The sequence below is a fragment of the Mustela putorius genome, unplaced genomic scaffold, assembly GCF_011764305.1.
Source record: "Mustela putorius furo isolate JIRA1106 unplaced genomic scaffold, ASM1176430v1.1 tig00537248_pilon_pilon_pilon, whole genome shotgun sequence".
NCBI classification, from domain to species: domain Eukaryota; kingdom Metazoa; phylum Chordata; class Mammalia; order Carnivora; family Mustelidae; genus Mustela; species Mustela putorius.
In genome coordinates this window covers 4928024-4951467 of record NW_025422387.1, presented here as the reverse complement: position 1 = coordinate 4951467, position 23444 = coordinate 4928024, and the positions used below count along the sequence as shown (strand labels likewise).

Genomic DNA, 23444 nt, shown 5'->3' with positions numbered 1-23444 from the left:
GACTGCAAAAATCCAGACGTGCTTCCTTCCCCAACGCAGTCCGCTCCCCGGAGCCACTGTCCCCGCCTGCCCTGCGCCCCTCGCCCCCTCCCACCACAGAATCTAAGACCTTTCAGCCGGCCGAGCCAGGGGCGGGGGTCCCCAGCAGATGCCTTCCGCGGCCACCAGGCCCCATGGCCTAAAGGGCTCCCAGGGCAACCTTACTCCCCGCCACCCGTGACGTCGAGGGAGCTACATTCCACAAAGTGCTGGCACTTACACCCGGAACCCGGAAGGCGGTGGACCCGTGTATAGGGTGGTGACCTCCCATTACGAGCGATGTCATGGTTTGGAATGTTCATTATCGCCAAGGACCCGGTTAGAGGTATAAAGACCTTTTTTCCACCGTTACCTAATTTTTTTTTCCTATTATGTTTTGGGTTTTTTGTTTTGTTTTTGTTGTTGGTTTTTTTTTGTTTCTTTTTTCTTTTTTCTTTTTTTTTTTTTTTTGGTGTGTTGTACAGCAGTATAATTTTTCACTTATTTATTCCATCAAGTAGATATGGTTTGTACAATGTACAATGGTTCCATTTCAGAAAATAAAAAAATTCAAATCATGACCACCATGTGATTCTGTAGCATTATAATAGTAAATGTGATGGATGGTGAGAAGGTCCCGCACCAGTGCTGGCCTCCTGACCACCTGTGTGGCCCTGACCTTGTGCGGGACACTGAGCTCCTTGCAGGCAGGGACTGTCAACTCCCACCGTCCTGTTAGCTTCCACCACGAAGCATGGGCTGGGTACTCTGGGCGGGTGTTGGAGACCACCCTGTCAAGGTGAGAACACAACCCGTCACATAGCCAGGCAGAGCCCTTCTGGAAAAGCCACACCTGCTCCCTGGTCAAGGGTACCAGCTTGCCATGTTCCTGACTTTGGGAGGCTGTGACGCAGGCGCTCTGAGGGGTCAGCTCAGGGGTGGATTGTAGCTTTTTCTCGACTTGTCTTAACTAAGTGACTTGTGGCCAGAGCCAGAGCCTTCCCAAGGCCCATCCCTCTCCCAGCAGTGGGGGCACTTCTCTCCCTGAGCTCAGACTCCTGACTATTTCTTTTTCTCTGGCCCGTCTCACTGCCTCATCTTACACCTGAAACCTGAACTTGACTGAGCCTCCTGCAAGGCGTATGTGTGTGTGTGGGGGGGGGTAAGATTATGGTTTAAGCCAGGCCTGCCAAGACTCACCATGTTGACCCACCTGGAGGCAAATGTTCTCTCCTTTGTTTTGTCTGCCTCTCCTCTCCACCCCCTCCTCCTTTTTAACATGTTCTAGTGTTTTTCCCAGGAGTGATTACGCAGCAAAATAAACTCCTGAACTCTGATAGAGAAAGTTCAACTTGACAAAACAAGAATCACAGGAGCCTGTTTGCTCAAGCAAAAATTCAGCTCACGCCCTTTGGCTCCCTCCTTTGATGTCTTCCCTGTGTGTCTGCATCTCTGTCCTGGAAGAAGGTCCTTCCAGACTTGTCTCTCTGGCTCTACCACCCTTGTCTCCAACACCCCCCCCCCCGCCACCATTATGTTTCTCAGTCATTCTCTTTCTGTCTTGGCTTCCCTATCGCTTTCGGCTTCCTGTCCGTGTGTGGAGCTCTCTGACTTGCCCTCCTGTGCCGTTAATCTTGTGCACGAGCAGTGGTGCCCAAGAGCTGGAAATGTAGGCTTTGCTGGTGTTCCTGTGAACATCCTGTGTGTGCTGGGCCCTGGGCAGCAGTGACTCAAGCTTGAGCCTTTCCTTCTAGGAAAAAAAAAAAAAAAAAAAACTGGTGCCAGGATGGCCAGCACAGTTTGGAATTAGGGGATGTGCATTTCGATGAGGGGTCGGCATCAGGGAGGTTTCCGGGCAGAGGAGTCCATGCATGAGGCTAAGAAGGTCGTTTTTCCTTAATGCTATGGAGTAGGCTGGAGGCTTCTGCACCAGGGCCCTGCTGGAACAGGGATGGTATATCCAGGGAAGGGCATGGATTGGAAAAAGCCAGACTAGGTGAGGGAAAGCAAGCAGGGAACTGGGGCGATAGGCCATGCAGGAGGCCGGGAGTTGACAAAAGGCTGAGTATTCCCAGGCAATCAGCACTGCAGCCTGGTGGGGTGGAGTCAGGAGGGCTGGAAGGGGCAGGTAGGGAAACTCACGTCCAGGTCTTAGCCCAGACTAAGACAACACAACGGGGTCCTGGACGTCCACAGTCAAGACCAAGGAGGGATTGCAGACCTTCAAGGCCAAGTCTAACCATCCCCCTTCTCCGGGTGAGGAATGCTTTATTTCTAGAGGCTCATAGAAGACACCTTGCTCTTTGCTGGTTGCATTCTCCTCTTCTGCCAGTAGGGGTCACTCCTGCCCTCTCAGTCCCTGGGTCAGCCTGCCTGGTGTTGCAGGCAGGTACCAGCAGCATGGTCCCTCCCCCCACCAGGGTTGGTTCAGGGATGATCACATGGGCCAAGGTTGCCCAGTGAGAGTCAGCTCTGGGATTTCTGTGGGAACTGCTGCGAACGGGTCCTCCTAAAGTATTCACTAGGGAATTCCCTAAAGGGCCACCTCTGCGGCAATGTTGGGAGAGTCCTGCTTGAGAATGAAGGGAGCACTAGTACAAGTTGAAAGATGGGGAGTTCAAGGGGCGCCTGGGTGGCTCAGTCATTAAGCGTCTGCCTTCAGCTCAGGTGGTGATCCCAGGGTCCTGGGATTGAGCTCCCTGAGCAGCAGAAAGCCTGCTTCTCCCTCTCCCACTCCCCCTGCTTGTGTTCCCTCTCTTGCTGTGTCTGTGTGTGTGTGTGTGTCAAATAAATAAATAAAATCTTAAAAAGGAAGAAAGATAGAAAAAGAAAGAAGGAAAGAGAGAAAGAGAGCAAGGAAAGAAGGAAAAAAGAAAAAAAAAAGAAAGAGGAGTTCGAGCTTCCAGAGAGCTGCATTTAACCACTCGGCCCCAGCTGGCCCTGAAGCCAGCCGCCTCCTGAGCTTCTCAATCCTGTGAGTCAATGAATGCCCTTGCTGGTTTAGGTTCATTTTCCCTGGGTCTTTTCCCACATGAGCACCCCCCACCCCGTCATCTGTCCCAGGGCTTGGAGCACCACCTGGATGAATCCAGAAGGAGGGGTGGTTAGCCCTACGGTAGCTCTGACTCCTGAGACACTCTCTTTCCCCCCTCACAACTTCCCCTTTTAACGCTCCCATGTGACAAGGACTTAGATGATTCACTGAGTTGAGGAAAAGGATATAAACAGGATAACCAAACCCGTTTTGGACTTCTGAAACAGCCACTGCTGTCACCCTCAGAGCTCCAGCACTTCAGAGCTGTGTCACCCCAGGTAAGTGTCTTAACCTCTCTGGGCCCTCATTTCCTCATCTGTAACGTGGGAAGAATATTAGTGCCTACTCGGGTTGTTGCAAGGATTATATGAATTAATACAGGTGAAGGGCTTGGGACAGGTCCTGGCACATAGGAAATCTCAATAAATATTCACGGCTACTATTATTACTATTATAGTTACTATCTTGGATCACGTCTAGACTGCGGGAGTTCCACTCCTAGAGAATGAGGCACAGGGAAAGGCAAGAATTGCGCACCTCTGGCTGCTTTGGGCTTGCCTTCTGAGTTATGCTTGTCTCTCTGAAGACCAGCCTTTCCCCCAAATGACTGACCCTGGGGTTATCCACCCAGAGTCATCGATGGCCTGAATCATGCCTTGAATGAATAGAAGGCTGCTAGGAAACAGGAAGAAGGGAAGACTCTCCTGGCTGAGGAGATGAGGACACACTCCTGTTGCACTTGCTGGCTGCTCAGTAAAGCAGGCCCAGGTGGAGAGCTGCAGGGGCCCGGGGTCTCAGAAGAGCAGCCCACTGGGGAACTCAGTTCTCCAGGCTGCCTTCACCCCTCTTCTTCCTCCACAGGCTCTTGAGAAAAGAGCCTCTGGGGAGCAAGGACCAGGATGTGGCGTCAGGCCTGTGGGTCCTGACTCTCCTTCCAGGATACCCCTGGGATGCTGGTGCCCATGGAGGCACTGGGTGACTCGAGGCCAGTGGCTTTCTCTCCTCAGGAATATTGGCAGGAAGAAACGTTTGCTTTGCACCAAAGGATCTCAAGAGACTCTTCTAATTCCTGCTCTTTTCTCCCTCAAGGCTCCCTTGGTAATGAGCTCATTTGACCTCTGTGCCCCCTGGGATGGTAGTTTAGAGCAGAGACCAGCCTCCCCATTATGCAGATAGGAAAACTGGGGCCAGGGAAGGACCTGAACACAGACTCAGTGAACGAGGCTTTGGAATTCAGCCTTTCACTAGGCGAGGGCTCAGCAAATCCAGCCCACCGCCTGTTTTTGTAAATCAAGTTATTACTGGAACACAGCCACGCGTGTTCATTTACACATCATCCCGGGACGCCTTCACAAGACAACAGCAAAGGTGAATCGAAGCTACAGAGGCTGTATGGTTGGCAGAGTAAAAAATACTTAGTATCTAGCCCTTTATGGGAAAAGTCTGCCAACCCCGGCGGTTGATCACACTTTCCCATGGGAACAAGGTGTAGATAAAAGAACAAGAATAGTCATGCCCTACTATGTGCCCGGCACTAACAAGGCTCTCCTGGTGTGTTAATCACCACGTAAAGGTGTAGCTCCTTGAACTTGCGCACGCTGAATACACCTGCCTAACCGCCCCCCTCTGACTCTCCCAGTCACTACCTCCCAAAGGGCAACCACTGTCCTTTCTTTGCACAGGCGTGTTTCACCTGGTTTTGACATTTCCGTTTGTAGAGTCACAGGATGTGCTCCTTTGTATCCACTCAACGCGATGTTTGTGAGTTTTAACTTGACAATACGGTTGCCCATCACTGGAGTCCATTCTTGCTAGAGAAGATGCCCCGGGGTGAAGACACAGCAAGGTACTTACCCATTCTCCTGCTGCTGGCCACTTGGTCTGTTTCCAGTTTCCATGCAGTGAGATGACTATGCAAGATAGTGGACCCCCATTACCTGGTCTCAGCCTGGCCTCAACCCTGACAGGGGGACCCCTGCGTTGCCTCATTTGGAAGATGTGCAGGTCTGGAGACACGGCCGGCCTGGAAAGCTTTGGTAACGTGGTGCTTTTGTGGTCCTGGCTCTCTGGCTTAGTTATTAGATCTGGTTTGAAATCCCACTGTGACTACACACTGCAGGATTCCATTGGCACGAACTTTCTAGAAAAGGCAAAACACTGTGACTGAAGGTAAAGCCTGGGTTGTCAGAGCCTGGGAGCAGCAAGGATGGACTGCAAAAGGGCAGGAGGTGATGGAAATATTCTAACAGCGGATGGCCGGCAGGATCACACAGCTGTGTTTCTATAAAGCTGATCGAGCTCTATGCTTCTAGTGGGTGAAATCCTATGGGATGTAAGTTATACCTCAATAAGGCTGTCCCCCCAAAATTCCAAATGCACACTCCTCTATTTCTTTGTGCATGCCCACGCACGCACACACACACACACAGCCGCCCCCACCCCCGGCCTCAGTTTCCATATCTATAAGAGAGAGGTCGCTGCTCAGTAGATGCCTGAGGCCGATTGTGCAAACAGTCGAGGGCAGTTTAGCCTGGGCCTCTTTGGCTTCCCCCACGATTAGACACCCCCCACCAGTGTGGCCTCTCTCTGCAAGGGCCTGGGTCGGGGCGGTGGGGGTGTCTCCCTGCAGAGGTGACATCTGAAGCGATCAGGATCCTGTTTTGTTTTGCCGCATCCGACCTGCAGCCGGCGGGGGCAGGAGAGCCACGCGCGGCGGAAGCACCGGCCCCAAACTGTTTCTCCAAGTAGTCCCCAGAGATGGCCCTTGGCTTTCAGCTTCTACACTTGTTTATTTTCAAAGGGACGCTGCCAGACCACTAAGCCACCCCTGCCCTTTCATGGTTTGTTTTATGCTAGAGATTTCAGGAAGAGAGAGAGGAGGTAAAGTGACCTGAAACCATGTCCTCTGCCAGCAAAGACCGGCAGCAGGCCCCAGCTGTTAGATTTGCCGGACACGTGGGGCCAGGATGCCCTCTCGCTGCCTGCCAGCCCCCGGATCGCTGGGACTCCTAATAGTGTGAATGCTCGTTGCAAATATTTAACAGTTGATGCTGGAACAACTGGACAGCCACCTGGAAACAGAATGAACCTCAGTCCATCCCCTGTGCCTTCCAGCCGGATTCACTCAAAATGGACCATAAACCAAAATGTAACTCTAAAATTCTAGAAGAAAACATAGGAGAAAATCTCCGTGACTGGGGTTAGGCAGAGCTGTTGTAAACATGACCTCAGAGTGCTAACTAGGAAAGAAAAAGTTGATAAAACTGGACTTCATCAAAATTCAAAACTTTTGCTCTGCTAAAGTTATGCTGTTATGAGCCGAAAAGACACACCACAGCCTGGCAGACAGTCTTGGCCAAACATATATCTGATAAAGGACTTGTACCCAGTCCTATATAAAGAACTCTCGAGAGTCAGTAATAAGAAAGCAAATACCCCCGCCAAGAAGAAGAAAAAGAAAACCTAGCAAAATATCGGCATAGACATTTCATCAAAGAAAATATATGGGAAGCAAATGAGCACAGGAAAAATGCTGAACATCAAGAGTTATTAGGAAATGCAAGTTCAAAGCACAGTGAGATGCCAGTCTACTCCCAGTGAGTGGAATGCTGGAAAGACAGACCACGCCAAGAGTCCGCGAGGGCGCGCTTCAGCCAGACCCCTCCAACCCCTCCCGCATGGCAGAGCTAAAACAGTACAGCCACTTGGAAAATAGTTTGGCAGATTCCTCTCAAGTTTAAACATCAACGTACCATGCAACCCAGAAATCCCACTCCTACACGTATTACTCTAAGAAATCAAGATGTCCATAAGCCTGTGCATAAATGTTTAGAGTAGCCTTCTTTACATAATTCCCCCAAGCTGGAAACGACTAACATGGCCTTCAATTGCTAAGTGAATGAACAAACTGTGGTATGCTCATAAAGTGAAATCCTGCTCAGAAATAAACAGGAAAAGGGGCGCCTGAGTGGCTCAGTCAGTTAAGTGGCAGGCACTTGATTTTGGCTCCGGTCATGATCTCAGGACTCTCGGACTGAGCTATGTGTTCGGTGGGAAAGCTCGTGAGGATTCTCTCTCTTCCTCTGCCCCTCCCCCCCTCGAAACTCTCTGTCTCTAAAAAAATAAATAAAATCTTTAAAAAACTTTTTAGTTTGAGAGAGAGAGAGAGAGAGCACACGAGAAGGGGCAGAGGCAGAGAGAGAAGCAGACTTCCCACTGAGAAGGGAGCCCAAAGTGGGGCTCGATCCCAGAACCAGAATTGTGCCATGACCCCAGCCGAAGGCAGATGCTTAACCAACTGAGCCACCCAGGTGCCCCTAAATAAACCTTTTTTTTTTTTTCTTTTAAACAGGAGTGCCTGGATGGTTCAGTCATTCAGCATCTGCCTTCAGCTGGGGTCATGATCCCGGAGTCCCAGGATGGAGCCTGGCATCAGAATCCCCACTCAGCGGGGAGTCTGCTTCTCCCTCTGACCCTCCCCACTCTAGTACTCTCTCTCAAATAAATATATAAAATCTTTTTTTTTTTTCAAAAGGAAAAGAAATAAAGAGGCATGAACTAGAGACACTAAAGAATAGGGAAGGATCTCAGATACATTATGCTGAATGAAAGAAATCAGACTCAAGGCTATGTACTGAAAGATTCCATTTCTATGGCATTCTGGAAAGAGCAAAACAGCAGGGACAAGAAGCATGTCTGTGGTTGCCAGGGACTGGGGGTAGAAAAAAGGGGTCTGAGGGAAGCCTCTGTGTGTTGGGGGCGGGGAGGAGGGTACCGGAAATCTGCCACATATCGACTGCGGTGGTGATTACATGACAGCATATTTTTGTCAATATTCATGGAACCGTACCGTAAAGAGAGAGCTTTCCTGCATATAAATTATACCCCACCCAAACCAAACAAATAATCATAATAAACCAACATGGCACCACATACTAGGTTCCAGGCACTGTTCCAGGTACCTCACACACATTGACTTACTCGATCCTCACCACAACCCCAGGGAGTGGGCATTAATTATCCTAAATTGTGAAAGCTTTGTCCCCAGAGCTCTCTCACCTTCAGTTTCCTCCCCACCTTGGTCTGACCCCGAGCACGTACTTCCTTCTGCAACCCTCACCTCTCCCGGGGCTGTTTTCTTCTTCCCACAGCTGTAGTAGGAAGAGATCCCACTAACTTGTTCCCATGAGAGGCATACAGCTGATGAAGAGGCATGGCAGGAAATGCAAACTCAAATGCCTACAGGAGCCAGGCAGGTAATGGAAAGAAGCAAAAACCCACTGGGACAATAGGGAGTGGTGGGGACTGCGGAAAATGGGAGCGCCCATGCTGCATCTAAAGAGGACAGTTGCTCCGGAGCTCCAGCTGCTACCAGGTAGAAATGATAAAGGCCCCGTGTTGTCAGACCTTCTGATGGTTCAAGAAAATTCTGACATTCTCACGCTTATATGAAATATCATGATTTTTTAAACGTCAGCAAATCAGCCAAATTAAGAACAAAAAACTGTTTAGACATGTTTTTATTATTGTATATCAATGGCCCGTTCACCCCCTTCTTTTCTCCAAAATCGCCCCCACAGTACAAGGAAACAAGAAGCAGGAGCAGCAAATCCATATTTAGGGAAAGAAGGCGACATCGGGAGCCCCGGGCTGCAATATACAGAGTGGAAAGGAGGAGGAGGGACGCAAATGGGCTCTGCAAAGTGGGAAAGACCAGACCCCGGTGCTGGAAAGGTACAATCTAGGGAGAGGCAAGCCACTCCTCTCCCGCAACCCCGGAAAGTCTCAGGAACTGGATGTCTCAGCTACTGCAGAAAGCAGGGGACTAAAACGGGGCTTGGTTGAAAGTCTGTATATGAGGGGCACCTGGGTGGCTCAGTGGGTCAAAGCCTCTGCCTTTAGCTCAGGTCATGATCTCAGGGTCCTGGGATCGAGTCCCACATCGGACTCTCTGCTCAGCAGGGAGGCTGTTTCCTCTCTCTCTCTCTCTGCCTGCCTCTCTGCCTACTTGTGATCTCTATCTGTCAATTAAATAAATAAAATCTAAAAAAAAAAATCTGTATATGAAACAGACCTCTAGGTTGCCTCCTGCATCCTGCTCAGTCTCAGCTGACCGCCCTCTCTCCCTTCCTCTGAAGACAGGGGGTTTAACATCTGGAGAAATTACATCAGAGAGGCTCCAGGCTCCTGGACAGTAGCATGGAGAAGGGCAGGGAAGAAGCCGGAAGCTGCAGGCAGAGAGTTTGGCGGTAGGGGACAGATGAACAGCAAGACCCCTTCCCCCTCCCCTGGCCTTGTCCCAGAGATTCAGTAGACAGGCTTATACTTTCCCAGAAAGCAACTGGAGCTCAGAGCAAAGACCACCAGATTGTGACATTCTGGCGTCTCTAACCTAAAAGCTCCCTGGCCACCCACTGACTCGCCGCTTATGAGCCAAGTTCCAGCCACGTGCACAGATCCTGGCGGACATTCTAATAGGAGCCCAGACCTTTGATGAAAGCTTCCCGCATGAAGAGAGAGTTCAAAACAAACTAATGGAAAAAAAAAAAAGAAGAAGAAGAAAAAGAAACATAAATAATTCGGTGAGCAAAAGATAATTTCAAATAAACTCGAAGTACTCTTCTTGGAGAGATGAGATGGGATTGCATCTATGAAACAGGAACTGATGCTCTCTCTATCAAGAAAGAACACGCCAAAAATAAGAAAGACCCCTAGGAAAAAAGTTTTAATGTGGCGTAAGTTAAAATTTTGGTAAAATTCCCCAAAACGTAGGTCAGAAAGACAGAAGTCAGAAAATACAATAAAATTAGAGAATGGATCCAACGGGTCCAATATCTGATAGAAGTTCCAGAAAGAGAGAACAGGACAAAACGAAATGGAGAAAATAACCAATTACATAATATAAAACAATATTCCTCATATGAGGACATGAACCTTCAGGTTAAAAGTGCCCGCAGAAGGGTGCCTGGGTGGTTCAGTCAGTTAAGCTGCTGCCTTCAGCTCAGGTGATGATCCCAGGGTCCTGGGATCGAGTCCCGAATCGGGATCCTTGCTCAGCAGGGAGCCTGCTTCTCTCTCTGCCTCTGCCTGCCTCTCTGCCTACTTGTGCTCTCTCTCTGAGAAATAAATAAATAAATAAAATCTTTAAAAAAAAAGGTACCCACAGAGGGGCACCCGGGTGGCTCAGCTGCTTGAGGATCCAGCTCTTGGTTTCAGCTCAGGTCATGAGCTCACGGGTTTAAGATCCAACCAAGTCAGGGTCCACACTTGGTGCAGAATCTGTGTCAGATTCTTTCCCTCTGCTCCTTCCCTGCTCTAATGCTCTGTCTCTTTTAATTTAATTTAATTTAAAAGTAAATAAATAAATAAAATAAAAGAGCCCACAGAGTGCCCAACCTCATTAATTCTAAAGGGACCCACACCAAGACACCTGATCATAAAATTCAGAACACTAATGACAGAATATTCTAGGGCTCCCAGAGAGAAAAATAGGTCATGGGAAAAAATAAAACCAAAAATAAAACACAGTATGGAAACAGCATTGGAGGGGTGCTTGTGGCTCAGTCAGTTAAGCATCTGACTCTTGATTTCAGGTCAGACCATGATCTCAGGGTTGTGAGATCTCAGGTTGTGTTGAGCTCCATGCTCAGTGGGGAGTCTGCTTGAGACTTTCTCTCTCCTTCTCCCTCTGCCCCTCCCCCAACTCCTTTCATCTTTCTCTTTCAAATAAATAGATAAATCTTAAACAATCAAACAAAAAAGAATGACATTGGATGTCTCAAAACCAGTATCAGAAGCTATAAGATAGTGGAGCAATATCTTTCAAATTCAGAGGACAAATGATTTTCAATCTACATTTTTCTACCCAGACAAACTATTAAACAAACATGAAGATAAAATAAAATCATGTTTAGATGTGAAAAACCCACCAAATTCTGCTTCCTATGACCTTTCTGTAGAGGCTACTAGAGGATATACTCCTGTGAAACAAGAAGGTACACCAGGAAAGATAAAGACAAGGAGTCCAGGAAATACTACATTTGTGTTTCTTTTTTAAAAGGTAGAATTAATATTTTATTGTTACTTATAATCAGAGGGTAGTTGGGTATATAGTCTTAATGCTTGATCTTTCCTTTTCATAAATAAAACAATTATAAGTTTTTTTAATATTTTATTTATTTGAGAGAGCAAGAGAGTCAGAGAGAGCATGAGTGGAGGGGAGGGGCAGAGAGAGAAGCAGATACCCAACTGAGCAGAGAGACCAATATGGGGCTCAACCTCAGGACTCTGGGATCATGACCCATGCCAAAGGCAAACACATAACTGACTGAGCCACCCAGGCTCTCCCCGCACCAAAATTATAAGTTTTAAACAGGCAATGGCTGGTTATGCTTCAGCCAACCTGGTTAGATTAATTCATTCTTTTTTTTTTAAGATTTTATTTATTTATTTGACAGATAGAGATCACAAGTAGGTAGAGAGGCAGGCAGAAAGAGAGGAGTAAGCAGGTTTCCTGCTGAGCAGAGAGCCCAATGTGGGGCTCGATCCCAGAACCCTGAGATCATGACCCGAGCCAAAAGCAGAGGCTTAACCCACTGAGCCACCCAGGTGCCCCAGATTAATTCATTCTTTAAGAATTTCTTTATTAATTCCAGAAAATCCAACCACCTTTTGTCCTTTCAAAAAAAAAACAAAACTGGAAGCTGGCATGCATTTGACTCCACATTCTAAAGCAACATCCTGACAGTCATTCCTATCTGCTTCAAGGAACATCATGTTGGAATACTTTTCAGAGAAGGAATGAAGAAAGGCTTGATCATTTTGCCAAGTCCACTACATGTGAATGAGAAGTCAACAGCAACAGGTTTGTCTCCTGCACAGTTCAAGGCGTCCTGAAAAGCATACTTGCTCTCAATCTGCTTCACCATTTTGGTGGTTGGGGTCTGACAAACAATTGTTAAAAGTCAGTGAAAGGGGATCCAAAGCATCAGACAGAGCTTAGCAAATAGTATGTTTGACACAGGATCAATGAAGTAAATTTCCAGGATGATAAAGCAAGGTCCTGAGACAATAACTATGCAGTAAGCCTAGACAAAATCGATCCATATTGTTAGGACAAAGGATTTTAGTGGGAAAAATTGAGGCTGATAAGATCTGACAGGGTTGACTCTGTCAAAGTTGTATTGAGATATATTTAACAAAACTATTAGATGGTATGGGGAGACTTAAGCCATTGGTTTGAAGAAAGTGAAACAAATGGGGAAAAAGTAAGGCAATTGTTAACTCCAGGAAAAACAAAAATTTGAACAATTTTTTATTCAAAGAAACCAGGAAAAGAAATTATAGTGCACAATAATTTTGTGGCTGGGGCGCCTGGGTGGCTCAGTAGGTTAAGCGTTTAACTCTTCGTTTTGGCTCAGATCATGATCCCAGGGTCACAAGATCAAGCCCCAAGTAGGGCTCTGCACTGGGTGTAGAGCCTGTTTAAGAGTCTCTGTCTCGGGGTGCCTGGGTGGCTCAGTGGGTTAAAGTCTGTGCTTTTGGCTCAGGTCATGATCCCAGGGTCTTGGGATTTAGCCCCGAATCAGGCTCTCTGGAGAGTCTGCTTCCCTCTCTCTCTCCCTGCCTGCCTCTCTTGCCTACTTGTAATCTCTGTTTGTCAAATAAATAAATAAAATCTTGAAAAAAAAAAAAAGATTCTTGTCTCCATCTCCCTTTGCCCCTCTCCCCCTACTTGCACATACATGTGCACATTTGCCCTCTCCCTCTCTCTTAAAAATAAAATAAAAACAAAATAAAATAGAATAAAATGAATAAAATAAAATAATTTTGTGGCCAAAATAATAAAAACATTGAATGTGAATTTAACAAAATAACAATTTAACTATATTAGTAAAAAGGGGGAGGAAAGAGGTGTATAACAAAATAAAGTAAAATCATTCTTTTTTAATACTTTAATTAAATTAGTTAAATTAAATTGGCTAATTAATTAATTATTTGAGACAGATTGAGAGCATGTGTGCAAGCATGAGTGAGAGGGAAGAGCAGAGACAGGGAGAAACAGACTCTCCTCTGAATGGGCAGCCCAACTCCAAGGCTCGATCCCAGGACCCCGGGGTCACAACCTGAGCTGAAGGCAGTTGCTTAATTGACTGAGCCACCCAGGTATTCAAAGTCAAATCATTGTAACATAGTAAGTCAATAGATGAAGTCTGAGGTTGGTGATTTTAGAATATATGTGTGTGTGTGTGTGTGTGTGTGTGTGTGTGTGTATACACAAGAGAAGCTTTTTAAAAAAAATCTGGGGGACACCTGGGTGGCTCAGTGGGTTAAAGCCTCTGCCTTCAGCTCAGGTCATGATCTCAGGGTCCTGGGATTGAAACCCATGTCGGGCTCTCTGCTCAGCGGGGAGCCTGCTTCCCCCTCTCTCTCTGCCTGCCTCTCTGCCTACTTGTGATCTCTCTCTCTCTGTCAAATAAATAAATAAAATATTTTTTAAAATGAAAAAACAAAAAATAAAAAAAATGTGGAGATAAATACTAGAAGTAGTAACTAAAGAATTGAAAAGGATTACCTCTGGGAGGAGGTGGGTAGCACTGTCAGTTAATAAGGGGCAAGTCATGGGTGTGGGGGTCAGATTGGGACTGCTATTTTTAATTATAAGCCTTCTAACATGATTTGTTCTTAAAAGCTCTATTTTTTTACACCTTATTTTTATAAAAGTCTTTTAGAGTCATAATTTCAAAATTCAAGTTTAAGTTTTATTTTTTTGCTCTACTCTGTTTCTTGCGTACTCTATTTACTTGAATTTAATTTCTGTTGCTGAAGAACAGCCTCCAGTAATTCTTTCAAATATCCTATGGACGAGAAACCATTCATTTAACCTTTTATACTCCAAGACTTACTAAAGTAAAACTGCATACAGTAAAATTCACTCTTGTCAGGCACACACTTCTATGACTTTTGAGAAACTTACACAGTCATATAAGCACCACTGTAAACAAGAGAGAGTATTTCAACACCAAAAATAGTTCTCTTGTTCCTTTTTGCAGTTAGTTTCCTCCCCACAGTCTCCTGGCAACCACTAATCTGGTTTTTCTGTCCCTATCATTTTGCCTTTTACAGATGTCATATAAATAAACGGAATCAAACAGTATTTGGCCTTCTAAGTCTGAATGTTTTCACCTAGCATGATGCTTCCGAGAGCTACCCATGGTGTCGCGTTAATGGAAACCAAAAATATAATTGATCATTACTCATCAGTGCCATGCACTACATAGTTCCAGTCATATGCTGGGATTGTGCCTCCTGGCTCCTTCGTGTTTGGCTGAGGCCATGTGATCCATTCCAGGCAATGAGTCGTGTGAGTACGTATCACTCCTAGGCTGGACCATTGAACTGTTCATGTGAGACCCACCTAGCTTTCTCTTCCTTTCCGCCATGGCGGCGATGGGCAACATTTTGGACGCTGGCTGCTCTGCTAGCCCGAGCCTTCGAGCAACTGCAACCAGCAGAGAGATGTGTGATGGACCCGATAGCCAATAGATAGGTAGCTAGAGCCAAAAAACACACCAAGGTGGTTTTCAGTCATTGAGATTTGGGTGTGGTTTGTTATCACAGCACAATCAGCCCATACTGATCCACAGAGAACGCCTGTGCATTGAAGCACTGGAACTTGTTCTTTTACTGCTGCTGTAACTGTTTCTTCTATTTTTCCCCCTCTCTCTCTCACTCTCTTCTTTCTTTCTGGAACTATTAGGCAGGTGCTGGAGCTTTTGAATATATCCTCCATGTCATTTACCTTCTCTTTGTTCTTTTAGAATTTCTAAGAGAAATTCTGTTTTAATTTTTTAGTTTACTACTGTGCTGTCCAGCCATATTCATTTTGCTATCAACTCAGCTCTTCAAAATCATATATTTATTTATTTTCCAAGATCTCTATTTGTTTCCTTTTTTAAAAAAGATTTTATTTATTTATTTGACAGAGAGATCACAAGTAGGTTTTATTTATTTATTTGACAGAGAGATCACAAGCAGGCAGAGAGAGAGGGGGAAGCAGAGTTGAGGGAAGCTCCCTCAACAGGAAGCAGAGAGCCCGATTTGGGACTCGATCCCAGGACCCTGAGATCATGACCTGAGCTGAAGGCAGAGGCTTAACCCGCCGATCCACCCAGGGACCCTCTATTTGCTTTTTTTAACAAAGGAGCTAAAATGAGTTTTTTGCTTGATGGGCACAGAATCTTCGACATTTTTTTCTAGGGCTATTAATTATTTTTAAAATCTTCTGTTTGTTCTGTTAACTTCCCCCTTACTTGTCAGTTCTCAGCTAGCTTTCTTCCGGAGTGCTGGCTTTCCTTAAGTGCTTGCTGACTGACTTTTGCTGGTCTGTAATACTCTGTATTGGGGAATTCCTATTTGCCTGATTGTTGATTTGATTATAATGGCATGCTTCTGATTTTTCTAAAAGAGATGGCTGTCTTGATGAGGTTCCGTGTTCTTGTTGTTTGCTGGGTCTAGGAGCTCTTTGTCCTTCATGGGAGTTGTCAGCTCCCCTGGAGAACTGCCCTGCCTGTCCCTCTGTGCACGTGTGGCTGTGGCTGCTCATTCCTCTGCAGGAAGGAAGGTGGGGGCCTCTCAGGCTAGATTCTGTGCAATCATTTCCCCATATCCTGGTTAACTGCCCCCAAGGCCTTCTCCCTCTAGCCATTGATTGCTTGTTACGCCCTCCAGATCTCACTCTTGGTAATTCACTGCTTCCTGCCTTTTAAACTGTGTTTTCCTCCAGTCTTGTTTTTTTTTTTTTCTCTCTCTAATATAGTCTTTAAGAATCGATGATGTGGATTAAACAAAGCAGGTCTGGGCACCACATACGGCACATGGGTTGCCAGTTTGCAACATCAGCCTTTAGAGAGGCTCTGTCCTCCTACAGAATTGATGTTTGCTTTTTTAAATTAAAAAAAAAAAAGTATACATAATCCCACAAGGATGTCTTTTGTGCTAAGAGACCAAAGAGAAATAAAGAGTATACTCAAAACAAACAAACAAAAAAAAGGTATACAAGAAACATTTCTTTTGGAAATTAGAAAATACAGATAAGCATAAAGAAGAAAATAAGAATCACTCTACCCAGAAATAACCGGTGTGAACATTATGGTGCATTTTCTGACACACACACAGAAATATATGCTTTGTTAGTATTTGTTTGAAATTGATATAAAACTACTGATAACTTTTTAAAAGTTGGTTTTCCACCCAACATCATATCATGGGCATTTTTCCATGTCAGTAATATTTGCTTCATTTAGTATGTCGTGTTTCCGGGGCGCCTGTGGCTCAGCCAGTTGAGCCATTCTTGATTTCAGCTCAGGTTGTGATGTCAGGGTTGTGAGATCAAGCCCTCTGTTGGAGCTCTGTGCTTAGCAAGGTGTCTGCTTGAGATTCTCTCTCTCCTTCTCTCTCTGCGCCCCGCCCCCCAAATGTAGCATTTTATTCCATTTGGGGCCACAGTATATTCAATGAATTCCCTCTTGTCAGACATTATGTACTTTTTTTTTTTTAAGATTTTATTTATTTGTTTGACAGAGATCACAAGTAGGCAGAGAGCCAGGCAGATGGGGGGTGGGGGGTGGAAGCAGGCTCCCCGCTGAGCAGAGAGCCCAATGTGGAGCTCTATCCCAGGACCCTGAGATCATGACCTGAGCCAAAGGCAGAGGCTTAACCCACTGAGCCACCCAGGTGCCCCCATTATGTTGTTTCTAATTTCCACTCTTGATAAGTGATGCTACAATCTTAGGATCAAATTCTAAAGTGGGATTGTCACCAAATGCAGCTGGATATTTAAGAGTTTCCCAAGGAGTTGGGGCACCTGGGTGGCTCAGTTGATTTAAGTGGATGTCTTTGGCTCAGGTCATGATCTCAGGGTCCTGGGATGGAGCCCTGCATCTCGCTCCCTGCTCAGCAGAGAGCCTGCTTCTCCCTCTCCCTCTGCCTGCCGCTCTGCCTACTTGTGCTCTCTGTCAAATAAATAAATAAATCTTAAAAAAAAAAAAAAAGTTACCCAAGGAGAAAAGCCTTCAGGTTGGGGCGCTTGGGTGGCTCAGAGGGTTAAAGCCTTTGCCTTCGGCACAGGTCATGATCCCAGGGTTCTGGGATTGAGCCCCACATCGGGCTCTCTCCCTGGCGGGGAGCCTACTTCCTCCTCTCTCTCTCTCTCTCTCTCTCTCTGCCTACTTGTGATCTCTCTCTATTGAATAAATAAATAAAATCTTAAAAAAAAAAAAGCCTTCAGGTGAAGGATGGCAAGTCAAAGGGTGGCCTTTTAATTAGACATCTGCAACCAGCGTTGGGGGCGCTGCTTTGGGCAAGGGGTAAGACCTCAAACTTCCACTTCCCTTCTTGGAGACATCTGGGGAAGGAAGGTGCGTGGCCACTAAGAGCCCTTTTTCACTTTCACTCTGAGCACTCTGCCCTTCTGGAGGCCCTTGTCAGGAGGAGGGCGGGGCAGGGTGCTCAGCTTCCAAATCTGGAAGTGAAACTGGTTTCAAAGCAGAGCACAGAAGCTGTGGAGGACTCTCAACGGATTAGTGGGGGCTCTTGGCCAAGTGCCTCTTTCTGCCTGTTGATGCCCTCTCATCCCCTATCTTCCCAACACAGCCCCCAACCCCAGGCTGGCTTTGAGTCCCGGAAACCTTGACAGCTTTCTAGAAGTGTTGACTATTAGGTTGAACCATATGAAATTGCTGTTTCAACTAAAATGGTTGAGTATTGGCAATTTCTAGGTACCTCTGGTCTGGTTGGTTCCATTGCTTTGGTCTGTAGAACAACCCCCCCCCCTTTTTTTTTAAAGATTTTATTTATTTATTTGACAGATACAGATCACAAGTAGGCAGAAAGCTAGGCAGAGAGAAAGAGGGGAAGCAGGCTCCCCGCTGGCAGACAGCCCCACGCGGGGTTTCCATCCCAGGACCCTGAGATCATGACCTGAGCCGAAGGCAGAGGCTTAACCCGCTGAGCCACGCAGGCGCCCCTGGAACAATTCTTTAGCACTCATTCAGCACTTTATCATCATTTTTAACTGTCACAACTTTCTGAGACATAGAATTGCTCCGTTAGGAAGGGAAGTAAACTATGGCTCAGAATTTCCCCTTTCAGAATTGCCTGAGGGCTGGTTCACCTACCAAATTTAAGATCTAAACAGTCTGAAAAGACAGTAGTTGGGGGGTTAAAGGAGCTGGTGGCTCTGCCGTGTACTAACTGCGATGCCCCGCGCCGAGTGCCTTAACTCGGCCGAGCCAGTTTCCACCCCTGTGGATATGACGTCTCGGTGAGAAGCGTTCTCGATCGTGTTTCCGCGTTAGAAAAATCCCTTTGATATTCAGAGACTCAGTCTTCTCATCAGTAAGATGGAGATCATAACCACTGTGCTCAGAAACACCGGGGACCAGCTGCGAGGACACAGTTCCAGGCCCAGCCAGAGAAAGCGGAGTCTGAGAGGGGGAAGGAGCCCCACCTCCACCCACCACGTGGAGCGCCCGCCCCGCCCGCAGCGCGATTCCGGGGAGAGCTGGGCGGGGTGGGCCCGGCCCCGTTTGGCCAACGCCTCTCCAAGGCCGCGACACTCGCGAGCCGCACCACCTAGCCACCGCGGCCCGTAGCATCCCCCGCACGGGTGAGCGCAGGGGGCGGCGAGGGGCGGGGCCTCCAGGCATGGCCTCCGGCGACCTTCCTCCCCGCCCCCCCCCCCCGCTTTTTTTTGTCCGCCTAGATACGGAAAGGCTCCCCTGCACCTTTAAGAGGCCGACGCGGGCAGCCGATTGGCCGAAACGCGCCGGTGACGTCACACCGGGGCCGGAGCCGAGGCGGCCCAGTCGGCCCGCGCCCTCCCCTCCCGCCCCGCGGCGCGCTCGCGGACAGTCCGCGCGCGGGCCGTGTGGGGCCCGCGCCCAGTCAGCCTAGTTCGCCCGCGTCGCCGGGAGCCCCGGGGGATGCCCCCAGACGGCACCTCCTATGGCCGCCGACGTCTTCATGTGCTCCCCGCGGCGGCCCCGCAGTCGGGGCCGCCCGGTGCTGCTCAAGCCTCAGGTGCCCGAGGACGACGACGACTCGGACACCGATGAACCGTCCCCGCCGCCCGCCTGCGCTTCGGCCGCCCCGGCCCGGGCCCACGCGAGCGCCGCGCCGCCGCCGCCGAGGGCCGGGCCGGGCCGCGAGGAGCCTCCGCGCCGCCAGCAGATCATCCACAGCGGCCACTTCATGGTGTCGTCGCCACACCGCGAGCACCCGCCCAAGAAGGGCTACGATTTCGACACGGTCAACAAGCAGACGTGCCAGACCTACAGCTTCGGCAAGACCAGCTCCTGCCACCTGTCCATCGACGCTTCGCTCACCAAACTCTTCGAGTGCATGACCCTGGCCTACAGGTAGGGACCTGGCGACCCGGGCCGGCCCCACCTCTCGAGAGGAGCTTTCTACTTTGACAAAACCGGCGCGGAGGGCTCGACCGCCTGAGGACCCCGGGGCTGCACGCGTTCCCATTGGTTCTTGCCCTTTTGGAAGGGTTTATGGGTCTGGGATCCTCGGTGGAAGCCAAAGGGGTCCTTGTCCTGGCCTCGTCCCGTGCTAGCAGTGCTTGGGTTCTTCCGGTTCGCCTTCTCCATCCAGGCCCTCCCTTCAAGGTCCCGAGGCCGCCGATTTGGGGCACGGAAGAGGTGAAAATACAGGCTGCCCCTTGTGTTAACTCGACTCTCCACCCCTTCCCCCAAACGTTTTGTGTGTTTCCAGCAATATCGGGTGGTAGGTAAGAGCACCTGCCCAGGACTGGCTTCAGTGCTGGTTCCAGTAGTTAATGGCTTGTGTCCAATCTCAGAGCCTGTTTCCTCCTTTATGAAGGGGGGGATGACAGTAATATCAGCCTCCATTGGCTATTTTGGGGAATGGAACGAGAGAGGTAGTGCTTCTTCCAGTGCCTGACACATGGTTAGATGCTCCTTAAATGTTGGCTACTTTTCTGATTGTCCCAGCAGAGGGAGGCTGGCTCTCCTCACATCTACCTTATTGGGAGACCCTCTCCCACCTTGGTGGCCACCCTGGCTGCCTCCTAGGTAGACTTTCAGAGCCACAGCGGTTGGAGGTGCAGTCTGCCCCCGCTGACAAGTTGGAAGATTCTCTAGTGAGCCGTGAAACACTATATGGAGATGGCATTGTTGAGGGCAGGCTCCCCAGACACGACTCTGACACGTGGATCCAGCTCTGGGCAGAAATCCTATTTTTTTTTTTCCCCCTAAGTCACAGATATGCCTGGCCCTCATGAGTTAAGTGCCTTTCCGCCCTCTCCTCCTTCCGTGTGCATGTTAGGTATTTGTGCCAGGTGACTTCTGCCTCAGCAACAGAACTTCTCTGGGCTAGCTGCAGTGCAGAGCAGTCCAGTCCTGCACAAAACTCACGATAGGATCTCTGCTGAGTGGGGGTTATTGCATTGGTAACTGGACTGGCTCTGGCTGTCTCAGGTCTGCAGGTGGCACAGGGAACGTTTCCTAGGAGACTCCAGAAACAGCATAAAAAAAAGTAGGTATGTTCCCCCCATTCCCCGCCCTCTTTTTTTTTTTTTGAAGAGCCTTTAAACCCTGATACGTCCCAAGTTAAAAACATTACACATTTACCTGAAGTTAAAACATGGCTCAGGGTAGCATGCTCCCTCTCTGGAATAAATGATTAGTCAACTTGTTCCTTTGTTATGTTCCTGAAACAACCCTCCCACTCCCACCCCATTTCCTCTCTTGAAGGTTTCCCTGGTGGTTTGTTTGCCACATGGCGGCAGTGGATTACCTAGAGCTCTCTTCCCATCCCCCTCGCGTGGCACATTGGTTAGGCTCTGCTCTGTTTCTCTGGTCTTGCCAGTTTGAGCTGGCACTGGGCCTGTGAAGATGTTCTCTCTCTCTCTCTCTCTTAATGGTATTGAGATTGCAGCCTTTTGCCCTCTTTTAGCTCTGCTTACTCAGTCTTGAATTTTAAGCACTTCATTGGAATCAAACCCACCTAGACTGTAGCATATGCCACAAGAGCCTTTTCCAACAAAACTATAGGTGAAAGACAGGAATGTGTTTTATTAAGAGGGCTGAATCCTTTCCTTTCTTTTAATATAAACTTCTTCGTGTACTGGGAGACAAAGATGATTAAGTCGCAGGAGGCATGAGTAGAAAACTCTTACCTAAACTCTGCTAAAGGAAAAATAAACCAGTCTTCCCTTTGCCCTTTTAGGTTTGGATAACCTAAAGGCTTATTATTAAATAACACCAAAGAATTTTAGTAATGGCATTTCCCCCCCCCCCCCCAACTTCTTTCAAAAATATCTTGGCAACTGGCCATTGCTCAATTAAGTTTCTTGGTTGCAAAACGGAGCCTTACCTTGCTCTTCAAGACCTCCAGCCCCACTGGTTCTTTGGCTTTGCTGTAGTTCCTTGTGCACGAGTCCTGCCACTCTGCAAGTCTCCATTGGGTATCTGCCTAGTAATTTCTCATGAAGACGCTCTTTGTCTCTCTGTGTGAGGCCGATTTGAATGTCCCTGAATTTAGTTGGCAGTGTGGAGCTGTGGGACAGATTGACAGAGGAATGACTCAAAACCAGTTGTCTGGGCTGTCGCCTCTGGCACTGAAAGCAGCAGGAGAACAGAAGTGAGTTTCTGACCTCAGCTGTCCTATCATGACCACTAGCTGGCTTTCACTGAGAAGGAGGCTTGAGATGGGGGCAGGGAGGGAAGCAGATTTGATCTTGGTGGTCTGACTTTTCCTGGGATTCGAGCCTTCACCGCTGTTTTCCAGGTTTTCTCTTTCTCCTTGAGCCTAGAGGAAGGCCAGCAGGGCCTCCTCTTCTGCGTGACTGTTTCTGGCCTAGGCTCTTTCTAACCTCAGCTTCCTGTCTCTTGGTTCTAGCTGCCTAACTCTCCCTGGTACACTCTGTGCCTTTTTTTTGGTTTGGTTTCCTGTTGAACTGCTGTCTCCCAGCTGTTTCCAGATGAGGTTCAACAGCTCTTTGGGGGAGGAACTAAGTGCAAGGGAAGTTGTGGCTATTTTTTCCCTAGTCCTGTGAAGTGGTCCAGGGATTCTGAGTATGATCTGTTCCTGAACATGCAAAGTCTTGAACTCCTAAAGGGTCTTTGGCAAGACAGACTCTGGATGAGGGAATAGGGTGTTTGAGAAATGGGGACTATGTGTGAGTGCATCCAGTGGCCCGCCTGGGTGACAGTGCCAGGGGGATTCCAGCTCCATATCTGGCCTTAGCATCCACGTCCTTCCTGCTCTGTGACGCTAAGTAGCCCCACAACAGAACTTCTTGATTTGGTCCTACAGTGTGTGCTCAGTTACTGGGACGTTCTGGAGGGGAAGAAGTTGCCTTTCTCCAAGGCGGAGTTAGGGGATAGAGGATGGGGGAAGAGCCCAGGGTGTCTGGCTCTTCTAGGACACAGCCTTCCTGTCTGCCCCCTGTAAAACGGGGAGAATAAAACTGCCCGGCAGGGTGGATGTGAGGATTAACTGATAGAATGTCCTGAATGTGCCTAATACCTCCTGGCAGAGGAACTCACAGGCAGAGTCCAGTTCTCTGTCCTGACCCTGCTGATGTTTAGGAGGACCAAGATTCCTCATATATAAGCTGAAGGAAGTAACGGGTCTGACTGGGGTCTTTCAGTGTGGTTTTCAAATGCCTGCTTGACAAATACTAAATAGATGCATTCTTGCTTTGTCCATGCTTCCCAAGCTCCACAATGGAGCTATGTACTCTAGAACATAGCTCATGGGTCTTGCCCTCTTAGCATTTTAAGGAATGTCACACATGTAACTCACCCACACAGATTCTGATCACATCTAGTAGATAGTTTTTTTGTGGTTGGTTTTGGTTTCATTTCTCCATCTTTTTATGTAGTTCCTAATAAGAACCTAATAAGAATCCTAGGTATAAATGTCTCTGGAGGGCAAGAGATGGTCTTTCTATGTATTTAGGGATAAGCAGTTCTTTCTGGACAGTGGGTTTCTGCTGAAGTGGATATCTGAGGAGACCTTTTAATTCGTACCTGTAAGATAGCGTTGGGATACAGATTTCCAAAATCTACTCCTATACACATATATTCTGTATAGTAACCTGTGCTCCTGTCCCATGGTGGGAGTCTCTTGCCAGACTCAAGGAATTGCCAGGATTAAAGGTTTGGAACATGGTATCCTCCAAATTTTAGGTTACCAGTAGAGGTACTTTCTAATGTCAGGCATGGTAACTACTTGTAAATGGGAACTGTGCACACACATGACTAAATTTACTCTTCTGCAGCATGCCAAGGATAAGCAGGTTTTCTTTCACTCTTTTCAGTATTTGATCATTATATAGTGTGCACCGAGGGGCGTGCAC

The 23444-nt window shown here is 47.9% G+C and overlaps 1 protein-coding gene and 1 pseudogene across 2 annotated transcripts in view; one reads left to right on the top strand and one right to left on the bottom strand.

Annotated features, from left to right (window-relative positions):
• Positions 1-11686: 11686 nt before the first annotated feature.
• Positions 11687-12453, bottom strand: LOC101680869 (annotated as a pseudogene).
• A 6453-nt stretch (positions 12454-18906) lies between these two features.
• LOC101689304 (MLX interacting protein) overlaps positions 18907-23444 on the top strand; it is a 59706-nt gene continuing 55168 nt past the window's right edge. For both annotated transcript variants that reach the window (XR_006604787.1, XM_045073687.1), the window contains exon 1: positions 18907-19470. Coding sequence is in view for 1 of the 2 variants with exons in the window: in XM_045073687.1 (XP_044929622.1) it covers positions 19058-19470 (413 nt within the window). In the remaining variant the exon portion in view is untranslated. The remainder of the gene's footprint in view (positions 19471-23444) is intronic.